Below are 23531 nucleotides of genomic sequence, written 5' to 3'. Positions count from 1 at the left end.
CGTTCGAGTTCCTTCCGAGACTAATGAAGTTGACATCGTTTGTTGTTTCCTTCGGTGCAGAGCTTGTAGAGAGTGATTATGTCTTCATCTTGTCCCTTGTGTAATTTGAGTATTCCTTTACCAGAGTTGGAAAGGTCTCTCTCTCTCTCTCTCTCTTTCACACACACACACACACACACACACACACAAGTTTTACGGTTAAGAATATTTTGGGAATGTACCTAATTAGTAATTCCTTGCTAAATATAGTTTTAATATACCCCGAATTACAATTCTTTCCAGGTTTTTGGATCTGCAAATATTTTATATTTCACAATATGTGCAGACATGTAAACGATCATCTTGTGGAAGAAGAAGTTGCGAGGGACGTGGAACTAGCATCCGCAATCTCACTGGCCTCCAGTCCACCTCGATATCCCCTTCTGTACTGTTATAAAACGCTAAATATTTTCAGATGATGTTTTGACTCTGTTCCTTCCTCATAATGCTCCTCTAGACTAGTTTTGGAATATTGGCTCTTTTCTGGCTCTTTCTGCATTCTTACGTGGCAAACATGGACAGGCATACATCTGATCAGTTTGTAGAAAAAGAATTTGCAAATGACTTTGAATTGGCCCGGCGACTTGCATGGGAATCTAGCCCACCTAGATTAAGTGTATGGTCCCTACAATGGTTAATGGTTTATACAGTTTATTTTGATATGCATAGAAAATGGAGATGCATCTGCCAAATACATTTACCATACAACCTTACAGCTTCATAGATATTCAGGAAATTTGGTGGATAACTATTACAAATGGAAGCATTCTTATGAGTAGATTTGGTACTGGTTTAGCTTAGATTTTTTTTTTAATGTGAATCTTTTGCAGGGAAAAGCGATCAACTCTGAGAATATATTTGAAGTTTTTGCTAGAGAGGCTTTACCTGAAACAATTTCTACATCCCGTAGTGACAGTACCCAAAATAGTAGAATCTGTAATCAGGAAAAGATTGATAGCTTATTTCGTCTGCAAATAAGGGGTACCTTCTGTAGAATTGAAGGTGGCCTTATGACATTGTTGAGGAATTGCTTAGAATTAGAAAATGGAAGATCAAGAACACTTGTAAGTGGTCATGTAGATCATTTTCAGAGTCTGAAATCAGAAGACGCAGGTTGGGGTTGTGGATGGCGTAACATTCAGATGCTAAGCTCTCATCTATTAAAAGAAAGACAGGATGCAAGGGAAGTTATGTTTGGTGGCTCAAATTTTGTTCCAGATATTCCCTCGCTGCAGAGATGGCTTGAGATTGCTTGGGAAGCTGGATTTGATATTCCTGGTTCACGTATGTTCAACAATAAAGTTTATGGCTCCAAAAGATGGATTGGGACCACTGAATGTGCCACACTCCTTAGGCTTTTTGGGCTTCGGGCAAGGATTGTGGATTTTGCAAGCACAACAACTGAAAGGGGAGTGGAATTTGATAGTGGAGTCAAGAACAAAAGGCAACATGTCTATGGACCAATGGACAGGTTTTTACACAGAAGCACTTGTGGTGATATTCAAATGGATCCCATCAAGCAACAGAGCTCTGTTAAAATGAACAGCATGAATATATCCAATCAGGATAGATCAAAAAAGCGTGGCCTGGAGATCGTGAATATTCAACAAATTCTTGCAGAATGGGTGTGCAATTATTTTTCTGACTCAGGAAAGTTGGAACGTGTTATGGTCAGTGGGAAAACGTGAGTATTACTCCATCTCATTCATATATGATCTAGTATCACATGACAATGTTCTGAACTAAGGTTTTATATGCATCGTCTTACTAGATTTGTGTATACTCTTATACTTTCTCTGTTAGAAAAATTTATCAATTTGATAATATTAATGTCCTCCTTCAAAGGTTCTATGTGCAGGCCTTTGTACTTTCAGCATAATGGGCATTCACGAATCATCGTTGGGATTCAAATCCAGACAAAGCTAGATGGAACACCAGAAGGGTATTCTCTTTTGGTTTTAGACCCTGGCCATGTAAGTATTAGTAAGACTCATATTAAATATCGTTGGAACCACCATTTTATTTTGTTTTTTATTTTTAACACACTTATTGGACCTGGTATGGTTCCGAGCCAGCAGATTAAAATGGTAGAATTGGTAAAAGCTTTTTAGCCGGTTTTTGAGATAATGATAAGACTGCCCTTTCCTACACCTCCATTATTCCATTCTGAAAAGTCCTGGAGGACGTCTGATAATCTCCTCCTGATCTCTAGTGTATCAACTCTAATCAATCATTTTCCAAGAAAAGCTTTTGTGCCGTTGTTGATCTCAATGGATGATTGAACCTAGCTCTCCACTTCTATCTTTTCAAGGGCATAAGAGTTAGAGCCCTAGTTAGATGATGAGTTTTAGTTAGGAAAGTGTATTCAATGAGTCACTGGGATCCTATTCAAACAAGGATCTCTTTGTGTACCACAATTATAGTTAAACAGTATTTAGTTGAGTGATTCATGACCTCTCTTTCTGAAAACTCTCTTTCTCTTCCTTCTCTTTCTCGTCTCTCTCATCTTACTTTTATTCTCTAAATGGGACTTTAGAATGCTATAGTTTTCTAATTTCCTTGTGGGACAGGACCTTTTTTCAGTTAGTTGCCTTAGTCTTTTTTGTGATTGGATTGTTATGGAAAGAATGGGTTAGGTCTTTGTGACCCTTAAAACACCATATAACCAGACTGAAGGGCTGCACCAGAAGAATGTCTCAAATGTGCTTCAATTAATATCGAATTTGCATGTGTGTTTGAACCATGTGTGAACTATTGACCGTAAGATAATCTAGTGCATTTTTTTTTCTTTTCTTTTGAATGACTGGCATCTGTTTTCTTACATCGATCTTAGTTTTAAGGATTCTTAACAGTAAGGAAACTGTTGTTCTGAAAGCAGAGGTCTTAACAATTTTTGATAAGACATGGATTTGTGAGTTGTTACAGAATTGAACTTCTAAAATGGTAAAGAATTCACCTTGAAGAGAAACGAGAGAGAAGAAGAGCAGGGAGATAACCTGTTCATTCCAGTTAATGTAAAATTGGAGATTGGGGTAAACTGCGACCCTTCTCACCTTAAGTACATTAATTAGGGCTAAAAGACAGCTTCGCTATTTAAATAATTAAATCAAATAAACTTTAAGTAGTCTGTCTAATCCACCCTTAATTCAAATGTACCTTTAACCCACATCAATAGGACTAATTTACAGTTTGCCACTTTTCTTTTGTTGTCTTGTTTAGAGTACAGCAGCTTTAGAAAGGTCACTCAGAGAGAATAATGGGTGGCAAAGATTTGTTAAAAGAGGGGTCCACACATTGAGGAAACCACAATATCAGGTTTATAGTGGCTCCCATCTATTTCCAATTCAAATACTTCCATCAAAGGCATTTATTAATGGTACGTCTGTTTTTCTTTCAGTTATGTTATGTTGATCCTGGTATTGCCCACGGAGAAGAGAAAGAACTGCTCAAGACCATAAATAGTGTACTTTTTGCAGCCTAGTATCAATGACTGTACTTTTGTGAGGTAATTTTTAAATGTTGTATTACATTTTTCATTTCAATGTTGTATACAATGTTTTTTAAAATACCATGAGAAAGATTTATTAAGAATAGAGAATCCCATGGGAGCAAGAAACCAAACAAGAGGACTGCAACAACAATAGTAATAAAATTTACAAATGAAACACTATTTATATAGTATGAAAAAGGTAGTTCTTCAGGTAAGCATACCTCATGATGAAGGGTGTTATTGGAGGTAGTAGTCTTAGGAATCAACTAGGTCATTTGCACTTTGGAGGGTTATCCTAGGGATTTTTTTAAGGTCTGTGAATGTCCTAAAATCTCAATTGACGATTATCAGACTCCTACTTAGAGGTTGTCTCAAAGGAAGTACTTAGAGAAAGTGTTGGCTTGTTTTCACATGAGGGAGGTCAAACCGGTAAGTACACCATTGGCTCATCATTATGGATTTGTGCCTAAAGACTAAGGAAGAGGAGTACATGTCTAAAGTTCCAAATGCAAATGTTGCTGAGTGTTTGATGTATGCTATGGTTTGTACAAGGTAGTATTTCACAAGCCGTTAGTGTTGTTATTTGGCATATGGGAAATCCCAGAAAGGGGCATTGGGAAGCGATGAAGTGGGTTCTTTGTTACTTAGCAAACAATTAGCATGTGCATTGTATATTAGAAGGATGTGGGGTCAATGTTGGTGAAAAGGTATGTGGATTATGAATTTATAGGTGATCTTGATTAAAGGAGGTCTATGACAGGGTATTTACATACATTAAGGGGGGGGGGGGGGGAGGTGGTTAGTCAACTTGACGCAAGAGATGAACTTATGCCGCATTACTCAGTTCATCTCCTGACATCGTTAGTGAAGCACCAGCGTTCAAGTCATGTAGATGACTAAGATGAATCCGAAAATCATTTCCACGACTTAATTTCAGGAATCTAGTTTCCGCACTATTTTGCGAGTCATCCAGATGAAGCGGTTGCCGCGCTTTGAACCCTCGTCGATGTTAATTTTTTTTGGCTCTCTCTCCCGCTCCCTCCTGCACTTTGAAATCAAAAGGTCTCTTCCTTCTCTCGTCACTTCTTCCTTCTCGATTTTTTTCCTCCGTCTCTCTGCAGCCTCCATTCTCCCTACTCCCTTTCTTCTCCCTCTTGGCCTCCCTTTCCCTTCTCCCTTTCGCTGCGAACATCCTCTCGGCCTCCTTCTCTCTATCTCGCACTCACTCTCCCTCTCAGCCTCCCGCTCGCTTCTCCCTCTCTCTTATCCCTCTCGGCCACCCTCTCTTCTCTCTCTCTTCTCCCTCTCTTCTCCCTTTCGGCCTCCCACTCCCTTCTCCCTGACGCTATTCTCTTTTCCCCCAAGATACCTTTTGATTTCGTTCGATATCCCTCATTTCGATATCGATTTTCTTCGATTTCGACATTTGTGCGTCGATTTCGTCATTTCTACTTCGATTTGGCATCAATTTCCCAATTTGGCTTCGATTTCACCCTTCAGCTTCAATTTTCCCCAAGTTTCAGAAGGTATGCCTAAACCCTATTTTTTTTTTTTGATTAAATTAGTGTTGTATTTGATTTAATTTTAGTTTCAGTGCCTAATTTGTATTAATTATTGCATAATTGTGGGATTTAGGGTTACGGTTTATGGTATTTATGGTCTAAATTCTTGATTAGGGTTAAGGTTTAGTGTATTTAGGGTTTGGTGCTTGGTGTTTAAGGGTTAAGTGTTTAGGGTTTAGGATTTATCGTATTTTTAGGGTTTAGGGTTTTTTTTTATGGTTTAGGTTATGGAATTAGGGTTTAAGTTTTTTGGCTGATAGGATTTAGGGTTTAGGGTTTGGGACTTTTAGGGTTTTTAAGGTCTAGGGTTTGCGATTTAAGTTCTGGAATTAGGGTTTAGGGCTTTTAAGGTTTAGGGGGTCTAGGGTTCAGGGTTTTAAGTTCTGAAATTAGTGTTTAGGGTTTAGGGTTTAGGGTTCAGGGAGTTTATGGTTTATTAAAGTGTTTTTTAAGGTTTTCGATTACGGTTTAGAGTTTGGGGTGTTTAGTCCAGTTCAAACAAGGCTGAGTCGCCTACACGGGTGTCCATTAGCCAACGAAACCCAATCCGCATCACTGACGAGGTACAGTTCGTAGTGATTACGAAGTCATATGGGGCTTTACAAGGGGTGTTTGGTGAATTTGGACTTGATGTGTGTGTTTTTGCATTGTTTAGTGCATCTGCAATGGAAATAGTTTGATTAATTTTGAAATGTTTTAGAATGTTGTTGAAATTTTTTAAAGTGCTATGGAATGATTTTGCCATGTGGTGAGGTGATTCGGGTGTTATAAATATTCACCACATGGTATTTTATTTTTTGTGGTTTGTGTTTTCGTGACAGGTAATGGTTATCTAATAAAGTTTTTTCCATGAGGACTATCTCGGATTTACATTATAAATGGTTGTAAGAAGACAACAAACTGCTCGATCATATGACATTTGAACCTTCGAAGAAGACAGCAAAATGCTCGATCTCTTGGTCCAGCAAGTCAATATAAGGAACAAGTTGCTCAATGGGGTTTGGAAGCATGAGGTATATATGGACTGTGTCAATAAGTTCAAAGATTTATTCGCAACTTCGTGATGGTAGGTTTTCAGATATAGTCATAGCATGTGATACCTGGCAATGACTGAAGAGAGATAACCACGTACTTGATGTGAGAATCAACTTCTAGGGGAGAAGAGAGCCATAGAGCTGTTTGCGTTATATTATTCTTGTGCTGCTAGCACAAAGATTATTGGAAAAAAAGAAATTTTTTTATTAGAAAATAAAAAGATAGCATAAAGGGAATGAAGCAATGCGACAAGCCTTGGGGGGAAGGGGAGATGGGCAGAGATTCCCCACATACTAAAAAATGACTAGCAATCTACAGAGGTGAGAATACTCTTGACTGTCATGGTTCAAAACATTATCCTGAGGACTCTTAAGCAAGATATTGAATATTTGACGATACATTCCGTACCTTGCTAAAAAACCGATCCTTGTTTACCAACCACGCATTGTCTAACCAAATCCAATTTTCTCTCGATACGTTATGTGCTGGTTCCTACTGAAACAGCTGAAACCAGCTTTCTCCATGCCCCTGGACTATTCATAGGAAAAACCTGTTTACCTCTGTAGACTGGCCAGAAAATTATTGTCAAATCCTTCTTTCAGTATATTAAGTTCATTGAGAAGTTGCAAGTTACAGGTCAGGATCCACCACATGAACCAAGTGGAACCATGGATCTGGTTGCTGCTGTCTGGGGTTGGTGGGAGGATACGATCAGCAATCTCATCCTCTATTTTCTATTATCTGTTTACAGAAGCTAAAAGCAGACCTTTTGTTTTTGTGTTTTTTCTGTCTTTTGAATGATATTCTATTCCTATCATTTGGTCAATTATTGAAAAATATTTCATGGACCTGTAACATAACATGTCTCGTATTCCATCCTTCAGCTTTGAACGAGGCTCTGAGAGATGGAGTGCAGAGGTTGAAAATTGCAACCGGCCAACTCCCACCGATTAACAACTTCAACAGAGGCCTGCAGCAGTCTGCATCACCTTTTTTCTCCCAAGGGGTGTCCATGAACCAATTCGGGGGCCATCAAAGCCCACCTCTCCTTATGTCTCAGTCATCTGCAAACGGTCGGTCTCCAAACTGTTCGATGGACTTCATGCGAGGGTCGAATCTCCGCTGATTTCACAGTTCTGAGCCGGTAAACAGATCGAGATCGTGATCAAGTTTTATCCCCAGCAGGTTAGCACTAGAGAAGGAAATGTGTACATATAATGTACAAGTACACAAATTGAGCTCTTTATACATGTAATTGAGTTTGTTGCACTTTCTGTTGACAATAACACGTAGGAACCATTTATGCATTAGCATTGAAAACTGGTTCTAAATGGGTGAATTAATACTCATGGAGAAGAATTTATTTACTGGAACTTCTCTTGGTACTGGAAATTAAAAATTAATTGATACTATTCCTTGTTATCTCTGCGTTGTAGTTGCTGAAAGATAATTGAAATGAAGATGGGTTGGTGGTGTGGCTCTCCTTTGATAGAGGGATAAAGATAAATCACAAGTGTAAGAGCCTTTAAAACAGAAAAGGCTGATTCGTTTTGTAAATGAGACCATCTACCTCCGTGTGAACGAATCCCATGTAAAGAAAAGTTTCATAGATCTTAGTAGACTACTTGTTATCTTTCTAGCCAAGTCTGAAAGATATTGGAAATAGAGTAGTCAACCTGTGTTTTATAGGGTATATTTTAACTATGATTTTAATTACTATGTTAATGTACAATAAAAATGCAATCATTAAATAATATAATATCTAATTTAATTAATTAGTATATTAATATATTTTAATTATATATTAAATTACTTATTCGTGTAGTAATCATGTTTTTTTTACCTAATTTGGGGTTTAAGTATTATGTTTTAATTAAGTATATTGTTACAATTTACTCATTCTCTTGTTTTTTATATTTTTCTCATTTTGGGGCACTAACACTGGAAACTGTTTTCCAGTGCACATGAACTCGTCCACACTAACATCAAGTTCAAAGATGAAGTTCATGAAGATAAATGAAATGAATTTGAAGCAAGAGATGCAGATGAACTTCAAATTTTAAGTTTGTTGACTAACCCCCCCTCAGTGAGGACCTATTAGTTGGAAGTCTATGTTGCAACCCATTGTAGCATTGTCAACTACAAAAGCGGAGTATATGGAGAGGAGTCTCATAAGAAAGAATTCTCTCAGAACGGGTCAATTTAAAAGTGTTTTAGTTATGTTAGTCTTCTATTTATGTTCATTTGTTTAATCGTATTAAGATTTATCTTTCAGGGGGTTAGTCCACAATGAAGTGGAAATGAAGTGGAAAATTGAATTGAAGTGAGATGAATTGTTTCCACTTCAAGTCATGTTTGGGTGTTAGTCCAGGCCAGTTGAAGTGGCTGGAAAACAGATTCCAGTGTTAGTGCTTGGAAAACAGATTTCAGTGTCCTTTTCTAAATAAATGATTATAGTTTATTATAAATTAAAACAATAATTACGGGTGACTACAATAAATTATATAAAATTAATAAAAAAATTTAAAATAACATAAGAAAATATAATAAATAAACATAATGGTTTAATTAATGATAACAATTGGATAGTTAAACCAATTAATGATTATAGATTATTATAAATTAAAACAATAATTACGTGTGACATGAATAAATTATATAAAATTTAAAAAAAATAAAAAAAACATAAGGGAATATAATAAATAAACCTAATGGTTTAATTAATTATAGCAATTGGATAATTAACCAATTAACGATTATAATTCATTATAAATTAATATACTAATTACGTGACTAGAATATATTATATAAAATTATTAAAAATTACAAAATAGCATAAGGGAATATAATAAATAAAAATAATGGTTTAATTAATTTTAGCAATTGGATAATTAACCAATTAATGATTACAATTCAATATAAATTAACATACTAATTACGTGTGAATAGAATAAATTATTTAAAATTAATAAAAATTAAAAAATAACATAAGGGAATATAATAAATAAACCTAAGTGTTTAATTAATTATAAAAATTTCATAATTAAACCAATTAATGATTAAAATTTATTATAAATTATTATACTAATTACGTGGGATTAGAATAAATTATTTAAGATCTTGTTTAGGATTATTTCAAAGTAACCAGATATTATAGATGTATAAGTCACAAAATCTGGTTTTGAAGTATCTTTAGAACCCATTTCTTGCAATAAACCGCACACTCTATCTGCCTGGTTACTTTGAAATAATCCTAGAATAAGACCATTGTAAGTAATCGCATCTGGATGACAACCAAAAATTGCCATTTCATGAAAAATTTCAAAAGCCTCACTAATATTTCCTGATTTACACAATCCCTTAATAATAATATTAAATGTGGAAGTATCAAGAGTAAAGTGCTCCATCATTTGTTCTCTAAGGAATCTTACTGCTTCAGCTGTCCGGTTGCTTCTCACCATGTAATTCAAAAGAGTATTAGAAACATAAGAACTAAGCTTATATTTGTATGCCTGGGCTTGATGCACTAATTCCACAGCAAAATCTACCTTACCCACCTGTGCAAAGGATGTTACCAAGACCCCCAATATTGAACCATCAGGATAATGACCATCAACCTTCATCATATAAAAAACGTCAGTGGCAGAATCTAAATGCCCTCTATGACATAATCTTCTTACCAGAAGTGCATAACTGGGAAAAATATGCTTCAACTGGACAGTTGTACGTGTAAAGTTGAAGAAGTCCAAAGAAAGCTTAGGACTTCTAAAGTGTTGAACAGCTTGGTAAGCGATGGAAGGACTCAAATTATGCTGAAGGAATGTCAAAATATCTTGAGATTAAGAGCAAATGAATAAGGTACAGATAACTTTAACCACCCACTTTCCAGGGTTTTGGACTCCAACCTGTCGCCTATGAGCAAGCAACTCAGAGTGAGAAATGGCAATAACACGATCATTAAAACTTGAAGCGAGACGACTTGTTTGTAACGATCGATGGAGAACCATTTAAAACCCTAAAAAAAGTCAAAGCAGAAGATGGAGCTCATTTGTAATACAAAATCCACAGACCAGATCAAAATCTTAGGGTCTTCATTAGTCCTTGCCCATCTTCAGACAATTGGAAAGCTGAAGCTTTTTTCACATGACAAGTGCTTTCGTTCAAGGGGCTGCTTGAGGGGTGGGGATGATCAGAATGGGGCAGAAGAAAAGCCCTATGCCAGAGAGACTGATTTAACAGATTAAGAGAGAGAGAGAGAGAGAGAGAGAGAGAGAGAGAGAGAGAGAGAGAGAGAGAGAGAGAGAGAGAGAGAGAGAGAGAGAGAGAGAGAGAAACTTTAAAAAGAAGAGTCAAGAGTTACATAACATATTTCCTAAAAATGGAATTGGCACAACACTCTGTGATACTTGTTTGAAGAAAGGAGTTGATGTTCTAACAAAGGTTTCATCAAAATTCGTTTTGCAAAAAAAAAGGGCAGATGTTATATATTTTTCAAGAGAATAACTATTAATTAAGATAATAAGCCTTTTTTAAGAAAAAAAAAAGACCTCCGTACAGATAGGATGCAGTAAGAATTCCAGTTAAAACAACAAAAGAATAAAATTTAAGATCTTGTGGAAGAAGGATGGAAATATTTTCATTTCATGAAGAGAGACCATGGCATAGAACCTCGTCAACAACATTATGATTGTGTGGTAGTTCTTCTAGGCTGAGCTGGGTACTTGACAGATGCTTATCAGTTTGTTGAAAGTATGCTAATAAAACCAGAAGTAACAATGTGGTGGGCACTATTAAGTGCCTGCAAATTCCTTAAGAATATAAAGTTAGGACAATATGCAGCAAAACAGATTTCTGCTCTTGATCCATCAAGTGCTGGCCACTATTATGTGCAACTCTCAAATCTTAGAAAAGAAGAAAAGAAATTTTTTTGAGTATTATCTTCGTAGCACATCTCTCTACAGGGCATTTTACTTTCCAGATCTTTAATTCCCCCTTTTCAATACTCTCAGATTTTAAAGGTTCATACCAAGGGTAGTAGTTGAACCTGCTACATATATATCATCATCAGATTTACTCTCCTGAGTATTTACCTATCGACATACTCTTTCTTACATCCCCATGTTATCTCCAAGATATATGCCCATTCATATATAAATCTTAGATTTTAGAGTCCGGCCAATTTTCTTTTTACCAACTTTGGTTTTAAGATAAGGGTTGCAGCAACCATTTTTTAGTATTTTATAAATTTTTAAAGCAAACGGGGAAACGTTACAGTTCTCTTAGTCAATACACTTCCAAATTATTTATTGGGGCACAATCAAATCTGTAACAAACCAACTAATAAAAGGGGAGTTATGTTTAGAGTCGGAACAAGTCACTTCTGTGACGGGTGTAGAGATTTTGCTGATAAACAGTATAAGAAATAAAATTCATCACAAGTTTATGAAAGATAAAAACAGCTTCAATGAATGTGATATTATTGGAATTAATTTGGCCACAATAAAGATAAATTACGCACAAAAATTAAAATTAACTCAAACACAAAACTAAATTAGTTGAAAAAAAAATTAGGGTTTCGGATTACCTTCTGAAATTTGGGGGAAATCACCGCCGAATGGGGAAATGTAAGCCCAATGGAAGAAATTGACGCCTAACTGTCGAAAATCGAAGAAGATTGAAGGAAATCGAAGGATATCGAAACCGAAATAGGTTAAATCAAAGGAAATCGGGGGAGGAGGAAAGAGAAGAGCGAGAACGAGAAGGAAGAGGGAGGCCGAGAGTGAAAAGAGATGGAGAACTAGAGGGAAAAGAGAGAGGGAGACGAGAGAGGGAGAGGGAAGAGAGGCCGAGAGAGGGAGATGGGGCGAAAACGAGAGATAACAAGAGAGAGGGAGATGGGGCGAAAACGAGAGATAACAAGAGAGAGGGAGCAGAGAACGAAGACGAGCGCCGAGCGCCGAGCGAGAGGAGCAGAGCGAGCAGACAAGAGCTGAGCGAGCAGAGACAGCGAAAAAGAGAGAAGAAGTCAGGCGAAAATTTTCATCCAGAGACGAAGGCTGAGGAAGAGGAGAGGAGAAAGGAAATGAGCGTGATTTTTTAGTTTAAGGGGGGTGGGGGGGGACGAAGGCTGAGGAAGAGGAGAGGAGAAAGGAAATGAACGTGATTTTTTAGTTTCAGGGGGGGGGGGGGGAAGAAGCGACGCCGTCGCTCGTGGTAATTGGATGACTTGAAAAAAATTGCGGAAACAGAATTCCGTCGTTTTTGCCTGAGGAGATGAAATGGTGTTATCTCACTTCAAGTCAAGTCATTCTGGACTAACGCCATAAGTGGGATGAACTAGGTAATGCGGGGGGAATTCTTTCCACTTAATTGTAGACTAACCCCCCCTTAGTGTTAGACTTTGGGTGTAACTGGGACATGGGTAGTCTAATTATAATTTGATTTTACTTTTTTCCTCTATTATAAATAGAGACTCATTGTACTCAGTTATAATAAAGTCAGTGAATTATTTCTCTTTCCAGAAATTTAACATGGTATCAGAGCAAGTTCGAGGGTTGACTTGGTCAACCCATAGAAATAATATTTTTATCTATCATCTCTCCTAGTTTAGTTAAATGATTTTCTCTTAGTTCCGTTTTTTATTATTCGTTGTCATTTATTAGTGGTATTTGTTAGTTCCGCCATTCATCAATCCAACAATTTCCTACCTAAAGTTCTTGATCCTTAATGTCCTTGTTATTCTCAATTGCTGTTGATAAACTAGTTCACAACATATTTCTAGAAATCTGTAAGTCTTAGTTTTGATTGTTGTTCTTGTTGTCATCAGTTGTTCAGTGAACTTTGAGAGAAAAGAAGAGATAGCAAAAAGAGTGGGAGAGGAAAGCCAATAGCCATGGTTCGAGCAATGAATTGCATAGTGGGTTTCCTTAACCTCTTGACATTGATAGCATCAATAGCTCTGTGGCTTTCTCTCTTTTTCCAATTTCATGGTGCAACCGCATGCGGGAAACTCATTCAATTCCCTTGTTGATAGTGGGATCAAGCCACTACGATATCTCCTTAATGGGTCTTTTCGGATCGTTTTGCTGAGCAATTCTAGTGCTTTAGTCGTTTCACCGTCTTTTGCAGTTCTGCTTCTAGTTTTGGATACTTTTTCAAGTTTTAATCTTCTGCTCTACACTTTGTTGAAAACCTCTATATACATGATGTATCGACGACCTCACTACGACCTTTTCGTGAGCAGAGATGTCGCCTGTTTCAAATTTTTTCTTCCATTTTCAATGTTACAATCGAGAACGAAGTATACCCACCTTCATCTTTGATTACCTCATGAAAAAGTGCAGGCTTTTTGGAGAAAGGGCGATAAAAGCCCCATTGTGTTTGCGTGACATCAACTCCTCTAAAAGCCTTGATATTGGGATTCTCCAGGCGATAGACAGCACCGCAACGCCTATTCAGCTGTAATGATCCTCCATTATGCAACCTCTAAGGTTGTCCCGTAACAGAGTCTTGTTGAGGTTGGAGTTTCATACAATATTTGGTCTCCCTCATCTCACCCAAGGAAGATTTATGTGTGGCTGTAGTTCCTGTTATTAAGTTTGAAGAAGGTCAGAGTCCTTGAAGAAGGATTCTAATAGAGAAGCAGCTCCTCTTCCTCCTTTTCAGTTGGGCTGAGTTCAAATCCTTGTTGGAAAATAACTCTAACCAAGAAAAGCAGAGGATATGTGGAAATCAAATTTCTTGATGCTAAACTCCGGTGGAATTCAATCACTGCATGAGTCTGATACTACATTGTCCATAGAAGGCTCGGTCTTTTATACCGGTGGCAGTGTCGAGGGTTGCCACGCCTGTTAGCTCCCCTTGTGAAGGTGGTAGAACTAGTTGTCATGAAGTTTTGCCCAAATCTTCCTCACCATGTAGTTGAACCGAGGCACTCTTGGAGGAAAACGACAATGCAAGTGGTAGAAACATGAACACACGACACCCCCCCAGAGGGCAACTCCAATTGCTTCCTTTTACTGACAAGTGTAGACTATGAAGTCTAGACCGATCGATCGGCCAATTGCAATCGCTAAAGCGAACAAAGCGTCAAGGGCACCGAACCTGACCTGCTTGATATCTACCTTCAGGGTCGACTTGGATGGCCATGGCGGGATCAAATGCATGGCTGCCGCAACATAAATCTCCTCCCAGAGGCTAGACCATTCGAGGATCTTTCTCTAGAATTCAAGCGCCTCTTCATCAAACTTCCCAGTCAACCTCAAGTGCTCCATGAACTTCTGTTCATTGGTTTCTTCCATGGCGATTTCATTTCGTTCTTCTCTGAGAAGAACACGACATTGTATGGGGTTTGGCTTTGGGTCTGGTTTCGGTTTCGGGTCTTTGGCTTTGGGTTTGGGGTCTGGGTCTGGGTTTGGTTCCAAGTTTGGATCAAAATTGTATGTTTAAGATATACATAACTGATTCAGTTTTGAGTTATTATTTTATTTTATTTTTTGAAGAAGAAGATGAGCTTTATTGAAAAGCACTAAGTGAAAGAACAAATTACAAGAGCAGCCTAGATACAATCATAGATTGTAAGGAAACCCCATCTTTAGCAAGAGAGTCAGCTAGGGAATAAGTAGACCTCGGTACATGAGCCCAAAAATAGGAAAAGAGGGAGGGGATGTCCTGGATATCCCCAAAAAGTAGACTAATGCCGTGAAGGGGGCTCCAAGGAGGAGGAGCAACAAGAGATCACCACAGAAGAGTCACCTTCAATCACAAAGGGCTGGAGTTGTGGTCTTTGTAGATGATGAGACCCTGAAGGAGGGCCATAAGCTAGACATAGGTTGAATCAGAGACACCTAACAGGCTAGCGTAGGAGGCAGGGATAGTGACAGGGACACTAGTATGGCCATCAGCCTAGTGGACCCACCAATTATGGTTCAAATTATTTTTATAATTATTTTTTATTTTTAGTTTATCTTTCCTGATTTTACTAGATTTGATCAAATAGTGATCTTATCTATTTTGAATTTTAAATTTTAATTTTATTTTTAGTTTATCTTTCATGATTTTATTGGATTTGATCATATAGTGATCTTATCTATTTTGAATTTTAAATTTCAATTTTAGTTATTTATAGGCTGTAACAGGATGTTGAATGTAGCTTTGAAGATGAATTAATAAAATCCCTTTTTCTGATCTCTCCCTCTCTCTCTCCTCTTTCTTCTTCTTCTTCCCCTTCTTCTTCTTTCTTCTCTATTTTTCTTCTAAATTATTCTTCTCAATTATCTTATTTCTCATTCCCAATTCTTCTTTCTTCTTCTTTATTTTTTTTCCTGTTTTTCCTTTCTAATCCAACAGCTAATCAATATCGCAAATGTCAATTAAATGTTCGTGCCTTGTCCCACATCAGTTTGGTATCAGAGTGAAAATCCTGCCTCTTCCTTTCTCCTCTTTATCTGTTTTTTGTCCTCTCTTCTGATGGCTCAATCGTCCCCTGCCCCCTTCCCCAATTGCCATCAAAACACGTTCCCCTCGAATGAGAGTGACTATCCCATTGGCGAACCAAATTCAGAGCATTGTCCCCTTCTTTACTCTGACCTTCTATTGAAACACCTCCCATTGAGACTTGATCTGCCATCACCGACCCGCCATTGAACCCTTTTCTTTTGGTTCACTTAAGTGGTGAGCCTCAATCATTATTAGGTCCACAAAAGATATCTAACAAGATCTTTCTTTCATATGTGAAAATAAGGTTTTTTTTTAAGAAAATGAGAGGAGAAAACATAGAGGATTTGGGGTTTTCTCATCTTATAGGGGTCAGTATTAGGTGTGAGGGCTGAAAGGTGGAGAAGAAGAATAACCATAGGGCAATGGGGTTTCTCTTTGTAATACTCCTTTGTACTATAGTGAATCTCTTACTCTCTCCTCATGGATGTAGGTACCGAACCATGTAAAATTGCTATCATTCTTTCATAGTTGCGTTTTCTTCTTTGCTTCTTTTTTATCTCCTTTTTTTTTGCCTCTTCTGTTTGATTTGAGCATTAGGTGTGTAGCCGTGACGCTTTAAGTTGCTGTTGCATATAAAATCTCAACATGAATCACAATCATTAGTTTTCAAGCAGTAGTCCTTCGGGCTCTAGAACCTGCTCTTGTACCATATTAATTTTAGTGTCCCATGAGATTCTTCACGAGGAAAGAACAATATAGAGAGAGGGTGAAGGGAGTGAAGAAAAGATGGGATAGAGAAGCGTAAATTTCATGACCCAAACTCTGTTTATTTATAATCCTTGCACATCCAAAGATCCTAGTTTTAGTAGGATTCAAAGACTTCCAGAATACAAATTTCAGTCTAACTATGAGTCATCATCAACTAGGACTCTAGTTTCTCATATACTCGAACACGTAGTTTATTGTATTTTCCTTTTCTTTTCATTTCATTTGTTGGGTTCTCTGTACTGTCACTTTAAAGTCAGTCACTGGCGCTCTGCTAAGCTCTGAAGATGGAACAATCTTGAGTATACCCCATCAGGCAATGTTATCAAGGTTGAGTGATGGCCCACTTCAACTACTTCACCTCTATCCATCACTACAATGCTCTCTGAGTTCACTATTGTGGCAAGCCTATGTGCTACCGTAATCTGGGTACATTTGGACAACAGCCCTGAAGAGATTGCCATCATTCCTAAGGCACTCATAACTGCTCTTTCAGACTCTGCATCAAGGGCACTTGTAGCTTCATCTAGCAGCATAATGGCTGGCCTCTTTATTAGAGCTCTTGCAATGGCTATTCTCTGTTTTTGTCCACCTGAAAGCTGGCAGCCTTTTTCCCCAACCACTGTATCATACCCATCTGACAAATTGCTTATAAACTCATGAATATTTGCTTCCCTTGCAACCTCCACTAGCTCAGCCTCTGAGACTCCTTCATTGCCGTAACAGATGTTTTCTCTTATTGAGCAACTAAAAAGAAGCGGCTCTTGCTGCACCAGTCCTATTTGCGCTCTCAACCATTTCAAATTGTAATCTGTTATGTTCTTCTCACCTACCAATATTCGTCCACCACAAGGATCATAAAACCTTAAGAGAAGAGCCAAGACAGAGGATTTGCCAGCTCCACTGGGCCCTACAAATGCCACTTTTGATCCTGCTTCAATTGATAAACTGAAATTTTTCAGTACGGTGACATCTGGCCGTGAAGGGTAGCTAAAGTTTACCTTCTTGAACTCAACTTTTCCTTTAATCTTTCCATCAGTTGAAGTTGATGGAGTATCTGGGTCAATTTGAGTCTCCCGATCAAGGGTCTCAAATGCGGGTGATAATAATCTGATGGCAGAGATTACTGTTGGTACTAGTGTCCATAGTTCAGTAATTGAAGGGACTGTGAGGGAGAAGATCTGATATGATCTTATACCATTCTCAAAGGTGGCCTGGTTTTTCTCAACCAAAATAGTAGTGTACCATAAGGCTACAGCATGGGCACTGTTCCATAAGCATAAAGATATACCTTGAATTACTCCATACTTGAGACTCTCCATCCTACTCCTTCTCATTGGTTCTTTAAGAGATTGTTGTGCTTTCTCTAGTATTTGATCTTCATGAGTGAAAGAGGCTACCGTTCTGATGTTAGTAGATGATTCTGAAGCAAGAGCTACAATCTTTTGATGGGCTACAGTCGAATCACTTGAGAACCCTTTGGTTGATTTGGCTTGGATGAGCCCACCGATGAAATGACAAGGCATAACAGCCCAAGCTACTAGACCCATTCTCCAGTTCACTTTCATACTAACTATGGTTGCTATTAGGATGGAAGAAATGCACTGGACAATCACAGACATGCGATCCGAAATTATGGTTTTAATCATAGTGGTGTCATTGATGATGCGAGAGGTGATGTGACCGGCATTGTTTTCAGGTTTCTCAAACCAGGCTATCTCGTTACGAAGCACCGCTGAAAAGTTCAAGATGTATGTATGTTAGCTGGAACTTGAACCAGGAGTTATAGCTTACTTTTATTAATAAAGGACTATCGTGGATGTAATCATTAAAGTAGATATTAACAGAGGGAAGAAAAGATGATACCAGAGTACAGGGCCTCTCTGAAATTTCTCATAGCCTTCTCTCCAACAACACCGTAGAAATAGTGCTGCAAGGTGTGAGTGACCAATGCAAGAAAACCTATCAAACAAAAGGCTATGGAGTACCTTCCAACCTGCCTCCTTGCGTTTGCTTTGTAGTAAGCTACACCAATTGTCATAATGAAGAAGCCAAAGACTGGTTTAAAGATGCCTGAGAGAGCAGCAGCAGAAGAACCCAAGACAATCTTTGAGGCTTCCGATTTGTTCAATCCAAACCAGATTCGGAAGAATGGAACTGTTTTTCCTGTCACATGTGGGTCTTCTTGCATGTGAGGATTGGTTGATTGACCTGTGTTATCCTTTGACTCAAATGATAACTCAAATTCTTGGGCCGATAACTGATTTGTTGCGGTCTGGGTTTCTTCACTTTGGTCCAGATTCCTGCAACTCAGAATGTCAAATAAATTAAAATTTAATCCCACAACAGTTGTTTCGTGGGGTACATTTCATAATTTCTAAATCTGGGATTCGCTTTTCTCCAAATGATTTGGAAGTCTTGTCTTTCTCCTGACACTGGTGTATCAAGTATCCTTTTTAAAGAGCCTAATCCCTTAAGGAGTTAACTGACTTGAAGACACCTACCTTGGTTCTGTTCTCGGATGGAGATTCTGCATGCTAACTAACTTGTTGTAGAATTTGTTTGTGTGAAGCAATTCATGATGCCTCCCAACTTCTGACACTTTGCCATTCTCCACCACTGCTATTATGTCAGCATTGACAACAGTAGAGATTCTATGAGCTATCGATATGACTGTTCTCCCTTTTGAAGCCCTCTCAAGTGCATCTTGAACGTGTTTTTCAGATTCTGAATCTAGTGCACTTGTGGCTTCATCAAGCAATAAAATGGGTGGATCTTTGAGAATTGCCCTTGCTATTGCTATTCGCTGTTTCTGTCCACCTGATAGCTGTATTCCTCTTTCTCCTACCTGAAAATCCACTCTATTAGAAATTAACATTTTAAAAGAGGGAGCTCTTGTAAGCAAGGTTTTCATAACCAGGGAGCACAGGGCACTCAAATGGTTCACTTGGAGTTGGCTGAAGCTCTCTCTCTCTCTCTCTCTCATCTATTGTTTTTGTTTATTATATGTTTTACTGTCTAATATTGGTAATCTCATGTCAATCCTTGGAATCCAAAAATCTTTTCTGGTGGCAAGGCAACTCTTTGAATTTTGAGGACTAGCTGCTGTTCTCTCTAGGGTGAGAAAATGAGTACTGTCCCAGTTTGTCCTAGCTCAAGCTCAAGCTCAAGCTCGATTTTTTCGTTTAATGATCTGGCCTGAACTCATCTGTCAGCTTTTCATCTCAGAATCAAGCTGGAATGAGGCTTTTGCGCAGCTTGACCCTGCTGAAACCTGAACCATGAGGTGTTTGTACTCCAAGATTGGGTTTGTGAGGTTACTGTTCTACAAGTTAATCATTCAGTGTAAATTATATCTGGTGTTATTTAGTCAAGTGAGCCAGCATTGTCTATTGATTGAAGTCTAGTCTAAGTCAAGCTTAAGGCTTGCTTAACTTGTAGTAGTAGTGGTTGATTTGAAGTAGTTCATCCTGTGCAGCATTGACCAATGTGAACTGCTTTGCTATGGTCATTATCATATAGTATTTATTGTTGCTTACTTAATCCAAGGTTATTGTTCTTATAGGATGGTGGTTATATTGCTATTAGTACATGGCCTTTAATCTGGTACTACTTTTTATTTTAAATACTAGAGCTAGAAAATCTGGCTGTACTCACCTCTGTTGCATATTGCTTTGGAAGTTGGGATATAAAGGAGTGAGCATTTGCTGCCACTGCTGCCTTTTCGATCATTTTATCATCTGCATCCATGTTGCCAATCTTCAAGTTGTCTTTGATGGTGCCCACAAAAAGAGAAGGTTCTTGCAAAACTGCTCCAATGTTTTTCCTAAGGAATCTCAGATCCAAAGCCTCTATGTTGTGGTTATCAATGAAAATGCCACCTGCAATATGGCTCAGCTATGAGCTTTTGTGGGGATCAAATGCATCTGAGTTCTGAAACAGATGTTGTGCATTATTTAAAATTACTAAAGCTTCAGTCTGAACTAATATTTTTTGTTTGTATGTGTTCGAGAATTATCACATAGGTCTAGAGTGGAATGGGAGGTGTGTTGGTGTGTGCTGTATTTGGACAAGTCTAGACCTGACACATAAGGATGCTATTTTTACTTGCATTTACGTTGCCAAATGTCACTATGTAATTGTATTATAGTATGCTGAGACCTTCCAGGCAGCAGCACACCGAATTATTGAGGCTGATCCGCACAAGATGACATGTGTAGGTATTGCCTTACTAACCAAGACGTCTCCCATGTAGTGGAGGATGCATTGAAACTTTCCCTGTTTGGATAATCATCCTAACCTTCTATCTGTTGATGAAATTTTGAAGTGGGATCTGATCAATAGTTGTTCTGACTGAGGCACAACTGGTGAGAGGAACCTTTTTTACGTCCAGATTTATGAGGAAGATCCCTCTGGTGGTTTCTTCACTGAGTATTCTATGACAGTATCTTTTTCTATATTTTTACAGAGCTTAAGTAGCACAAATTTCTCCTTGATTAGATCATATGTAGACTCTGTGTGAGCTAACAGTTGGCAGTCAAGAAAGAACAGCAAACCTTTGAATGGATCGTAGAATCTCTGCAGTAGAGAGAGAATTGTACTCTTCCCACATCCACTGCTTCCTACTAAAGCCACCACCTTGCCTGCTGGGATTGACAATGAAAATCCTTCTAGAATCATCTTGTCTGTGCGAGATGGGTAAGCAAAATACACGTCACGTATATCAATATCTCCAATAATTTTCTCCAACTTCTCCCCTTCAGACCTGTAACTTATGCTTTGCCTTCTTTCAATCACTTGAAAGACCTCCTTTCCAGCAGCTTTGGCTTGAGTGAAAATATGCAAATCCGGTGCAGCATAAGTAAGCGATCTGCAGCTCAGTTGGATACAGTTAGTGCTCGAATTAGGTGAAAATTGGATTCAATGTGACAAGAATTTAATAGATCTCGAGGAATTTTACATTGCTCCAAAGAGGATGCTCATCACAGCTGCAATTGTTTCACCCCCATTTGATCTTTGGGCAGTTACTGTAATTGCTCCAATCCAAACAATCAAACCCCATAAACAGAATGTCACTGTTTGAAACAGTCCCAAGCCTACACCTTTTATTACTGCTTCCACCTTGCTCAGCTTAAATTGTTTGTCCATGCAACTGGAGAAGGATCTAATCGACGAATGCTCACCAACATATGAGAAAACTGTCTTAATTTGAGTTATCGTCTGCAATCAACACAATTACATGTATGTCATGATCTTCTATAAACACGTCTGATTTGATCAAGTCTTAGAAGATTAATTTTGTGCTTCATTTCATTTGCTAAATTCCTGCTTGTTTAGGTTGATATCTAGGATGTTCTAGACTCTGGTGGACTGCATATACTAGCCTCAGGTGACTCTTAAGTGGACCACTGGTGTGATGCTCGTGTGACTAATGATGGTATTGATCATACAATGGAGACAAGTGTAGTTTTCTGCCAGTACCTGTTCTACTGTTGATGTAGCTTCAGACAAGATTTGCATCCTCAAGGCAGAGATGCCATTCATTTTGCCTGTGTAGGTTGCTCCAATCACAGAAATTATTGGTACCACCAACAAGGTGAGCAGGGCCACTTCCCAACAACAGATAAAAGCGATCACAATTCCGGCAAAGAAGGCTGAGCAACTTGATAGGAAATGCCCCATCTACAAAAAAGCCCGAAATACATAGTTTTTGAAGTTTTGATTCTGCAAGGCACTGAATCTCTTTAAAACAGGACTGGATAATATCGTCTGACCTTCTCCCCAATTGCATCCTGTATGAGGTTCATGTGGTTTGTTATTCCTGTGATTATTTTTCCATTCGTTAAATCTGTATCGAAGGCCTCAATCTCTTGGTTGAGAACTGCTCCCAGGAAAGCCAATCTTAAACGAGATACCTGTCTCTCACAAGTGTACATCCAGCATCCGACCTCTGCAGTTGAAGCTACTTATATCAAAATATATTCGGCGCACATGATTGTAAGTATTGTTATCTTTATAATGGCAATGGATTCCAGATTAGCATAGCGTAATAAAATCTTTATGCAAAAAATTGTCATGAACTGTGAATTCCAAAATATAATGGAGCAAAGATACCTAGAAAGCCAGCAGGAAGTGTAGCAATTGCCATGTACCATACAAAGGGAATAACCTAAACAAGAGATCAAAACCAACCTCCATGTTAGGGCTTTTTGTGTTGATATTTAACCGACTCTTTCACTTATGAAGCTATTTCTGTAGTTGAAAAAGCTTATATCATCTCACCTTTTTGAGGGCTGAAACCATGCCCAGGCTATCATGGACGTTGCTGCCAAATGCATCCAACGCTTTCCCCAACAAAAGGTAGCCGACTGGCTGGGCCATCCCATGTACGATGGCACCCATTGTGCCCAAGGCGATGAGAATCCAATCCAGAGTGTCTGCATAGCTAAAAAGCTTATAAAATGAGGCAGGCTTCTCGTCAGGTACAGTCTTCCTCGGTTTTTTCTTCTCTTCCATTTGCATGGGCTTCTGAGAATAAATCTTCATGCATGAGCACGTAAGAAGAAACCCCGTGGACTTGCATATATAAGTTAAGGATGACACCATTGGCAGAGGAATATCTGAAAGGATATGCTCATGTTTGATAACGAATAATCACTTTCTTCTTGTTTTCATACAACTTTTCTGCATTTTTTCCCTTCGGACTGCTGGCTTAAACAAACGACATCTGAAAGCATACAAAGGAATTTGCAGGGTTAATCTATAACTATGTCAGCCTCTCTGGTGGAAGCATAGGAAACGACATCTTCATTTTTTAATTCCGGCTGCACCTGCATCTTCATGTAAGTAATCTGAATCACTTACTGGTAGAAGCAGTTTTTTGACCCAAGTCTAGTTAAGTGTCTACTTGGAACCCCATGGAAAAGAAAAGAAAAAAAAATGAGAATTTGACTATTATTATTCCAAAAAATAGTTAGTGAAAAGGAGAACTTGATCATTATCTCATTTGCACTAAATATTTTTTGGAATAATAATGATCAAATTCTCATTTTCTTTGCTTTTCTAGGGATTCCAAACAGACCTTAAGCATTTTATTCTTTTCTTTGTTGTATGATTTTATTCTTTTTATCGGATCTTCAATTCTAGCTCGTGACATACTTTAGCAACGTTAGATTAAGTGTTTTTAGAACAATACCTGAGCA

At 38.2% G+C, this 23531-nt stretch overlaps 2 protein-coding genes and 1 pseudogene across 2 annotated transcripts; 1 reads left to right on the top strand and 2 right to left on the bottom strand.

Moving 5' to 3' along the window:
- LOC137948874 (uncharacterized) lies at positions 1 to 7492 on the top strand. Its single transcript, XM_068795070.1, has 8 exons — positions 1 to 134; positions 326 to 424; positions 562 to 655; positions 870 to 1723; positions 1898 to 2012; positions 3259 to 3354; positions 3437 to 3544; positions 7011 to 7492. Exons 1-7 carry the CDS (start codon positions 79 to 81, stop codon positions 3518 to 3520), a joined length of 1398 nt encoding a protein of 465 aa, XP_068651171.1. The 5' UTR covers positions 1 to 78; the 3' UTR covers positions 3521 to 3544; positions 7011 to 7492.
- Positions 7493 to 9224: 1732 nt separating this feature from the next.
- LOC137948602 (pentatricopeptide repeat-containing protein At2g06000-like) lies at positions 9225 to 10133 on the bottom strand. Its single transcript, XM_068794698.1, has 3 exons — positions 10032 to 10133; positions 9807 to 9938; positions 9225 to 9743 (listed from the first exon to the last, which is right to left on the bottom strand). The coding sequence occupies exons 1-3, from the start codon at positions 10131 to 10133 to the stop codon at positions 9225 to 9227; spliced, it is 753 nt and encodes a 250-aa protein (XP_068650799.1).
- Positions 10134 to 16589: 6456 nt separating this feature from the next.
- Positions 16590 to 22875, bottom strand: LOC137948600 (ABC transporter B family member 19-like; annotated as a pseudogene).
- Positions 22876 to 23531: the final 656 nt, after the last annotated feature.

This window comes from Aristolochia californica, unplaced genomic scaffold (genome assembly GCF_029961685.1).
Source record: "Aristolochia californica isolate CCGP_79_NKW_82.1479 unplaced genomic scaffold, dmAriCali1.0.hap1 SCAF_13, whole genome shotgun sequence".
NCBI lineage: Eukaryota > Viridiplantae > Streptophyta > Magnoliopsida > Piperales > Aristolochiaceae > Aristolochia > Aristolochia californica.
Note: the sequence above shows the minus strand (reverse complement) of the source record. Positions and strands in the feature narration are given on the sequence as shown.